Source organism: Atta cephalotes (assembly GCF_000143395.1).
Source record: "Atta cephalotes unplaced genomic scaffold scaffold00089, whole genome shotgun sequence".
NCBI lineage: Eukaryota > Metazoa > Arthropoda > Insecta > Hymenoptera > Formicidae > Atta > Atta cephalotes.
This window is the reverse complement of record NW_012130153.1, coordinates 599,484-609,143: the sequence shown is the minus strand read 5'-3', so window position 1 is coordinate 609,143 and position 9,660 is coordinate 599,484. Positions and strand designations below refer to the sequence as shown.

Sequence of the window (9,660 nt, the reverse complement as noted above, 5' to 3'; positions counted from 1 at the left end):
AAATAAGATAAGCCATTCTTACTATGTTCACTACTATGGAGCTTTCCTCTTTCCTTATCCTCATCTTCAATTGGCACTTCGATAACAAGTTCCGATTCCTCATCTTGATCACTTTCGTCGTCAAGTTTATTTTTAGTAAGACTTGCTACTTTATCAGCTATACTAAAGACAAGTGGTGGCGATTTCTTTGCATTTAATAACTGCCTCAAGTCAATATCTTTCCTCTTTCTCAACTGCAAATGTAGGTAATATATAATAAGTTTCATAATAACTGTGCTAATATTATAATTTAGTTGTAATTCAATACATAATTCAACATAATAACAATATAAATCACGATATAAATTTGCGCAGTAAATAAATTTAAATTATATACCTCATCTGATATATTTGTTTCTTCTATGGTCTTCAGATGATCTTCTTTTGTTTTTTCAAGAGTTTTGTTTGATTCTGCAGTTCTTTCACTATAGAAATCTACAGGCGGTGCAGCAATTTGTGTCTGTTGAGTGGCTAAACCTAATGCCGCGTTCGGAAGTTGGAGCCCAAGTTCATTTGCTGACTGCATTAACATAATCTGCTCGTAAGGAACTCTGTCCTCATCTGATCCCCATCGCGTCTTTTTTCCAGAAGGCTTTCTTTCCCTCACATTAGTCTTTTGCTGATTTGTTTGTTCTTCTATTTAATAATTAAATAATTACGCTTTTAATATTAGAATTAAAACGAATAAAAAAATAATATTACAATATTTTGTAAAAATTGGTTAATTTCCATTTATTAAAAAAAAGAATTACCTTTCTCTTCTTTTTCATCAGCCTTTTCTACAGGTACTGATAAATTCAATTCGAAGAGACTAGGAATCTTTTGATTTGTTGTATCTTGACCTTGTGCTAGAGAACGCGCTGTATTATTTATCATTAATACTGCACCTTCTCTACTTAACCTTGGAAAATCACCAAGAATTTCCTTTGGTGCAGTTTCTAAGTGTTTTAAAAGAATACCTTTTATCTGAAAAATAAATCACAAAATAATTCAAATATAATTACTTTCAGTAATAAATTTAGTATAATTCATTTCATTTTTTATTAGTATCAAATTTTTTCATTTATCATTTATTTCATGTATATTGACACTATATTTTTTTTGTAAATGAATATATATTATGATGACATATAGATTATAAAATTACAAATACCTGTTCGTTTAAAGGCTGATGAGAAAATTTACAATTGTCACCCTGACTGCACTTTAAACCTGTGTGGAAGAACTTGCAAGGAAAATCATGATGCATATAGAGGCACTTGTCTCGTTTTGCACAACAATCCATAAGATAGAACTTGCACAATTCCATCTTTCTAGGTGGCAAAGCGTTGTGCGAGTATGGGCAATCATCCCCCCTGTGACACTTTCCTTGCATATAATATACGCAAATTGTGTCCGATTGATCTTGCCCGTGATCATTGTTCTGTTGACGACGATTATTTCGATCATTTCGAGCTTGACCCCGGGTCTTGTTCTTACCACGTTCGTTCTTGCCACCACGACGCCCTAAAAACGTTAAAAGTAATGCAATATAGATAAATATAGTTTAAGCAATTTTAATTATATAACCATGATAAAAAAAATATATATTAAGAATCTTTATTTTAGACCGCATATGTGAAAAACACAAGCAATATTAGAAATTAAAATGTCTATAACGGTCAAAGCTGGATCTTCATTGTTTAAATAATTTAATCTTGAATTACTATGTATTTTATATATATATACTTGCATATTGTAGTCTTTCAAACTGCACGCCGAATTATTTTTCCGGACTATAAGCGCAATTAAATTATTCTAGTAATCGCGAATTAAATTGACAAGCAATTTTAATAATTTGATGCTACAATCAGGCATCATATTATAAAGATGTTAATATATTGAAAAACTGTTAATAATTTTTATTGCGAAAAATATTATCTCGGCTAGAAGTTGAACCCGGATCTCTCTGTATTTCATATGAGCATCCTAAGCCTTTAAATCACGAGACTCATACGGAATATTTCTCGCAAGAAATTTTTTTTATTAACTATTTTTCAACATATTAACATCTTTATGACATGATGCCTGATTATAGCATCAAATCATTAAAATTGCTTATCAATTTCGTAATTACTAGAGTAGTTTAATTGCGTTTATAGGAAAACGTTTATGGAAAGCGTTTATGGAAACAGTTCAGCGCGCAGTTCGAAAGACTACAATATGATACATGTGCAAATACATATATATACATAGTATACATATATAGTAATTTAAGATTGAATTATTTAAGCAATGAAGATTCAGCTTCGACCGTTAGAGATATTTTAATTTCTAGTATTGTATATATAATAGATTGTATATATAATATTTTAATTATGTCATCGCAATTAAGAGAAATAAAAATTATATCTCCACCTCCTCCACCTCCTCCTCCTCCTCCTCCTGCTCCTCCTCCTCCTCCTCCACGTCCAGTGCCGCGTTTGCTATCATTTTCTCTATGTCGATTTATGTTGGGTCTTTCCTCATAATCCGAATTGTTGTCAAAACTTTCATGCTCATTCGTGCGCCTGGGAGAATTATTTTCTTGAGAATCCTTCCTGATGGGCGAAGCTCCCCGTACAAATAGCATTTCGTCTTCATCTTCAATCGTATTTTCATCATCGCTCAATTTTCGTTTCTGTATCAAAATCATAAAAATTGAATCATAACGAAGACAACTTACGGTTTTCAAAAGCACACTTAATACAGAAAAAATGATATTTAGTATATTTATATAAATGAAATCTGTGATTATGAATTTTACATACTTTTTGATCTTTACCACGCTCCTCTTCCCTCTCATCACGCATTCTTTTCCTAATTTTATTTCTGTTGTTTTTGCTTTTTGACTTAGATTCTTGATTCTTTCCTCCATCTTCTTCCATCGCAGCTTTAATAGCTTTTTCCACATCTCCAGCCCAGTCTTCAGTCAGTCCCTTATATTTCAAAAATCGATCATGCTTACCAGCTGTTTGTGCAGCTTGAGATTTTTTATTCTTGTTGAACTTTGCATCAAAATTCTTATTTTTTGCAGTATCTGGCTTTGGTGTTGACTTGGCAACCTCCACTGGTGCCTCAATTGTTGCACAGATAATTGGGTCATCATCTTCATCTGATGGAATTTCTCCATCTTCTAAATCGTTATCGTTGTTGCTGCACATTAAAGAAAAATAAAAATATTATGAGAATTATGTAAAAGATCTACAACATACTTTGTAAGATACCCTTGAGATTCGTAAACTCTTCAAGTATTATTTTTCATTTAGTAATAACTATTTACTTCTTATGTACTTCATATTTGTTTAGATAAGTATTTATATATAACAGTTTTTTTAATTTAATACATGAAGAGTAATAATTAATAGTTATAAATTCCTTAATTAAAACAAACTGTCCTAATTCAATAGTTGCAACGATGACAATTGCAGAGTTTCTATTTTTAGCGTTTCTGAGGAATATTATCTTTTGTTGCATAATAAAATAATGGAATATATATGTAAAACGACAAATTATTTTACTGAATTATATATTCTCTGCAATATATGTATATACGGTACAATTGTGACTTTCCTTCGTGCACGAAATTATTGAGTAATGTATATATACAAAATCTTTAATATTTTCGTTTTCGTTTTCATTCGTTAATGTATCGTTCATGCATTACTGTTTATACGAGATCAAGATGAGCAAGATCTGATGATGTTTGTTTCTCAGAATACATTTCGATGGTATGTACATCGAAACACATTGATGAAACGCATTTCTCATCAACGATCATTCCGAAAATTAATCGGCGTGATAGTGTGACAGATCGCACGCGAACATTTCTCAACGGAAATGTGACTCTGTGCTCATAAATTTCTACAAGAAAGCGCATCTCTCGATTTATGTTATCACCTCATCGCAAATCATAATAGCCTGTCTCGGAATATATCACGAGTGTATGGTGATGGTGATGGTGGTGATGATGGTGGTGGTGATGGTGATTGTTGTAGCGTGTGCGTGCGTTTCGTGCGTGCGTGCGTGCGTGCCTGCGTGCGCCACAGCGAGCTAAAAATGACGCCGAGGCGAATTCATGAAGACGGACTCGCGATTGTCGCCAAGGTCAAATTGATAGCGCAAGCAGTCATTGAACAGGTCGACAGACTATATACGTAGCGCGGAGGAGACACTCTCTCCTGTGGGGGGGAAAATCCGGATTGCACGAGCTGTAACGTGGCGGCACCGTAGCTAGTTAGCTACTGGCTGTGCCGAAAACATCGATTCGTACTGCGTAAAAGGAGAATATCAAGGGAAGGGGATGGCGTTATGGCGCGAAACAGAGGTTGCACACTCGGATGACGTAGAGACCGATCGATGGACGAGATCCGGCAAGAAAATGAGCAGGTGCGCGTGCAGCTACTAAAGATGTTGGCTGAGAATCACGGTTTTGCGTAAACACGCACATATACACTCTAGCCGTCTATAGAAAAAATGATGACACGAAAGAAGAAACGAAATAATTCGATATGTATGAATCTAATTTTCAATTTAGAAGTTTTCGATCAATATTCTTCGCTAATAAGAGATAATGATTGTTTTTTTCCAACAAGAGCATACATGAATCATTACATCCTTGTGTACATCCTTTGTCAATGTTGAATAAAGAAATGAAATGATTCACTGTGCTATCTGTGCCTCTTGTTCAATCGCGCTAGTTTAGCAAATTGCCTTTAGCAGAAAAAACAGTTTTGAAAATTTTTTAATATGGTTGGTTTATACATTTAAATCCGGTGAAGAACTAAAGGTAAGATCAATTATATTAAAGATTTTTATAACAATTGCAAAATTGCTTTTTCTATGGCGTTCAGCAAAGAAAAATCAATTAGCACTTAGTGATAGATTCTTTAATATGATTGATTCTCACCTTTAGTTCTTCACTGGATCTAAGCATAGGAATCAATCTTATATTAAATTATCACTAAGCGCTAACTGATTAGTTTTCTATGCTAACCGCAGCCATTGCTTTACCTTTTCACCTTCCATATAAGGACTTGAAGGACGAGAAGGACTTCGATATGTTTGATTTTCTATTACGAAAAAATTTTTCAAATCTTATATCTTTTAGGATGAATTAGAAAAGAAATTAAATCAAAATTGAAGTTCGGAAATAAACATTGATTGCAAATCGATTGGAAAACGTATCCTATAAGGCTGCGTCAGAAATTTTACTTGGATACACTCAGGTATCATTTTATCCTTGTTTAACATTCGATGAGCAAGAATAAATGACGCTCGAGTGAACTTCTGAACCTTCTGAACGTGGCCTAGATAGGCAATAAAGAGTTTTTGCAATACCATTATATTTATCCAGATACGAATGCTAAAATCAGGTTATCTTCTTAATAATTAAGAAAAGGATAACATAATTTTAGCGTTCCCCATATCTGAATTTATGTTATTGCCAAAATTCTCTAATAACTCGACAAGATCCCGTAGATTTTTCCGCAAAAGGAAACCGACATACCGAGATACTCGTTCTTCAGAGGTCAATCACGTAACTTTTTTCTTATATGTGTATATGTACATACATACATAAAAATATTCTTTCATGTTTTCACTGTAGAGAAAAGGTTACGTAATTGACTCTACGAAGAAAAAAACAATTCGTTATAGATATTAGCGAAGGAACGAACATTCCTCGAAATATAAAGAACGCGCAGCGGAAGAATTCGCTGCTTGAATTTGGGAATCGGATGATCCGAAAAATACACGAAAATGTTTATAAATAGTCCATGACTTGCGGTTATCAATTGGCACAAGGTCTTTTCCGCATGTCTTCCGAAGCTTGAATTCATCGGGGATTCCATCGTCTCCCGACATTCTTTTTTTAAGCCCATTTCTATCAATACCAATGTATATAAATTTAATTTTGTACATATAAGTTTAATCTTGATTTAATTTACTTTTTATTTTTCTCTGTAGTTGTAAGAATTTGAAAAGAATATAAACAGTAAATAAAAAATCGAGATTAAAGTTATTCTACATTGATAGATAAAAAAGTTATTCTACATTAATAGATAGAAATGGGACATTAAATCCGCTTCTACTTTAAAAAATCTATTCCATCGATCGATTACCAAATTAATGTACAGGTCGTCGCGAGGGAGCGCGATTACCAAACGGAAATAAAAGATTGGAATTACCTTACCGCTTTCATCGGGGTTATCATCAATTCATCATCATTATCATCTGCATTATCATCAGATCATTATTCATCATCATGATCATCATTATCATTATGACTAATTGTCATAATCATACAGTTACAGTGACATAACATCGAAGGAACCACCACATTCTAAACATTGTCGTCGTTGCAATATTGTTTGATTGAAGGGTGACATTAAAGCGGACGACGCCAAAGGAGATATTACGTCCAAAAGCTCTTCGCGTGTCGATTCTCGTTCATTGAAGAGTTTCTTTGTGTTTCTATCTCTTTCTGCCTGTTGAGCGTTGCATGCGTATCTGCGTATGTGCGTGTCTCATGTGTGTTATGTAAGAGGGTAAAAATTAAAGGTCTTTGGACGAGCGTTCGATTGTTCTGACTTGGAAGAGTATGTGTATGGAGTGATTCGGATCTATCGCTCTTCATTTGTGAATTCTGATGTGACCTTTTCCATAGAACGAACAAGGCCTTTCTTTCTTTAATTTTTGCGCAATTGATCCCTTGCTCAATTGACCCCTTGCCTTGATCAAATTAATTTTGGACGCCTCGTAAAACAATAGAGCGGAATTCTTTTGAAATAAAGAAAAAGAATGCTCATGTAATAATGGAAAGGATGGTTTTGCAGAAAATATCTAAAAATTTAGATCCGAAAATATAATTTTGTTGGACCATCAAAATAATTATGTAGGACGCTAAATTAATTGCTAGAATATCAAAACTTTTTGCTCACCATGCTTGAGTTTCCTACGTAATTATTTCGATGACGGTTTTTTTCCTACAAAATTATTTTCAGATTTGTATCTAAATTTTTAGATATTTGGGCAAAATCGTTCTTTTTATGAAATTCTAATCATTAATTTATAGAATGCGTCTTTGAACCAAATTATCTTTTACTGCTATGCGATTTTAATATTCATAATCAGAATATTTTGGTCCCACATTTTTATTAAGAAATAAAACTTGGTTGAATTAGAAAAATTACAGAAATTTCATCAAAACCTAAAATGCGATGCATCCGAGACACCTGATATGTATCGTAGGAGGAAAAATTAATAGGTTTCTCTATATTCATTTCATCCTACTTATACCGTCGTTGTATACACGAGTGTAATCGATCTTTTGTAAAGAGGAAAGAAAAGCTGAAGAACCTAAGTGATCAACCAGAAGTGACCCGGAAACGATCGAACCATAATTTCGAAGCGTTTACCGTCTCGATTTGGATTTATGCTCATTTCTATCAATATAGATTAACTTTAATCTCATTCAACTTATTCTTAATTATTTTCTAACAATTAAAAAAAAAGATAAAAAGTTAATTGAACTGAAATAAAAATTTAACTATATATAAATATATTAAAATATAACTATATTAAAATTTAATTATATTTATATAACCATATCGGTAGAAAAGCATTATTCGCGAATTTGAAGTAGTTCTGACTCTCTTACTCAGTATAAATTAAATCATTTCTACTACGAAAAATTATGCGCATTTACAATCCAATACTTGCCGATCGAAGATTTAAGATATTTATTCTATTTTCGCATTGATAAATTGCCGTGCATTTACGATTTCAGGATCTGAATGAGTCAAAATATTCTGCGTTTTATAATCGCCGGTATAGTCTATAAATAAAACAAGCCGGAGTTGCGACGCGATTCTCCTCTCTCTCTCTCTCTCCTCCTCTCTCTCTCTCTCTCTCTCTCTCGTCAAAACTGCACCCCGACCCAATTCTGAAAATAATCCGCTGGGATACCCGCGGGATCACAATCGACTATCGAGAATAATCACGGCGTCATTTCGACGAAGATTGCAGGAATGACCTTGACCCCCTGTTCACCCCGCTTCCTCGCTCGAAATCGATTCATCGTGTCCCGAGAAAGAAAATGGAGCGGACAGAGGCCTTGTTCCTGAAAAAGATCGCATACGAAAATTCTACATTATATTATACTCTGTAAATGTTTAGAATGAATTGTCACTCTAAAGAATTGAAAATTGAGTCATTCTTTTTCAGGACTGGCTCAATTTTTACTCTTTAGAGTGAAATTTGACTTCAAAAAATTTAGAGAATATATTCAATCGTAGTATTTAAGAATAAATCTGCAGATGCCGTTTTTTTAATCGAGAGAAAAGTTATAAGATTGTAACGATGTAAAGCATATTTTACGAAAGAAGAAACGTGAGATGCGTCGAAATCGAACGATATCGTTCTTTTTCCGTTGCGCTCTGGCGGAACGAAAATAGAGGAGAGGGAATGCGTCACTAGGAGGGTGATGGAGGGGCGGAAGAATTAAGAGAGATATGTGAATTTGTAGGTAGGTAGGTAGGAGGTAGGTAGGTATGCAAGTATGTGTGTATGTACAGGTGTGCGTGAATGATGATTACAATGTCACTCGCGAGAAATTTTCCATCGCCTCTGTATATGTACCCCACATTCGAATTATTAAATGAGAATATCTAACGCGCGGAAGAGTACGATAGTATATAGTTTAGGTGGCAAACCTTTGGATCAGAGTCTCAGCCGCGGAAACACTCTCTACTGCCATTTTCGCTTTTGGTTCCGCAGATCGAGTCTCGATCTGTGTGTATGCGCTCTCGATGGTACCCCGGAGTGAAGTACCGAATTTCCTATATCAGCACTGCGACCGTCCGATCGGCCGAGACGGCGGATCATACGATCGATTTGCCCGACCACACTCGACAGGTCTTTGCTCTGACGGAATAATCGCGTCGACCGAATGCTAGCATTTGGGAGAGCTTAATAAGCGCTCCACATATGAAACTGGAAAAGAAACTATTTTGTCTTTCTTTCTCCCTTTCTCCGTCGTATCTCTATCTCTCTCTCTTTCTTTCTCTCTTTTTCTGAAAATATCAAACGATATTTTGTGTCACCAAAAACTTATGCGTTTTCTCTTCTCTTTGCTCTGTCTCTACGGGGGGAGGGGGGGTTAATTTGTTACATTTTCATCTTTCTTTCACAAAGACCTTCGCGAATATTATTGACAGGTTCGGACTCGAAAACGTTTAAGAGACAGACAAGCTTTTCTCAAAAAAGTCTTTTTTCTTACAAACTGAATAAACGCGCGGATATATTATGCACTTTTCTCAGCTGGTTTTTCTACCCTCGGTCTCCTCCCTTTCTCTTGCCCTCTCATCGAAGACGGGATACCTTTTCAATCTCCCTTTTCGTTATTTTTTTTTTTTATTTTTCACTAGCGGTATCGTCCCCTCACGTGGATCTCTTTTTCTCTCTCGACCAATGTGTCGCGCGTGGAAAATTAGAGTACCGTCAGATCGCACGAGCCTCCTTTTCTCATCATCGCGACAACGACGTCATTCTGGCTGACGTGGCATACGACCCAGCGATCGTTGTGGGCGTCTCTCTCTCTCT

At 34.9% G+C, this 9,660-nt stretch overlaps 1 protein-coding gene across 1 annotated transcript in view; it reads right to left on the bottom strand.

The window, feature by feature from the left end:
• The window catches only part of LOC105624816 (protein suppressor of sable), an 11,155-nt gene extending 2,340 nt beyond the window's left edge, over positions 1-8,815 (bottom strand). The window contains exons 1-8 of the mRNA XM_012206167.1: positions 8,772-8,815; positions 2,829-3,213; positions 2,488-2,698; positions 2,446-2,457; positions 1,193-1,545; positions 792-1,005; positions 377-675; positions 23-233 (exon numbers count right to left, since the gene is read on the bottom strand). Coding sequence (XP_012061557.1) covers positions 23-233; positions 377-675; positions 792-1,005; positions 1,193-1,545; positions 2,446-2,457; positions 2,488-2,698; positions 2,829-3,213; positions 8,772-8,815 — 1,729 coding nt within the window. The remainder of the gene's footprint in view (positions 1-22; positions 234-376; positions 676-791; positions 1,006-1,192; positions 1,546-2,445; positions 2,458-2,487; positions 2,699-2,828; positions 3,214-8,771) is intronic.
• Positions 8,816-9,660: the final 845 nt, after the last annotated feature.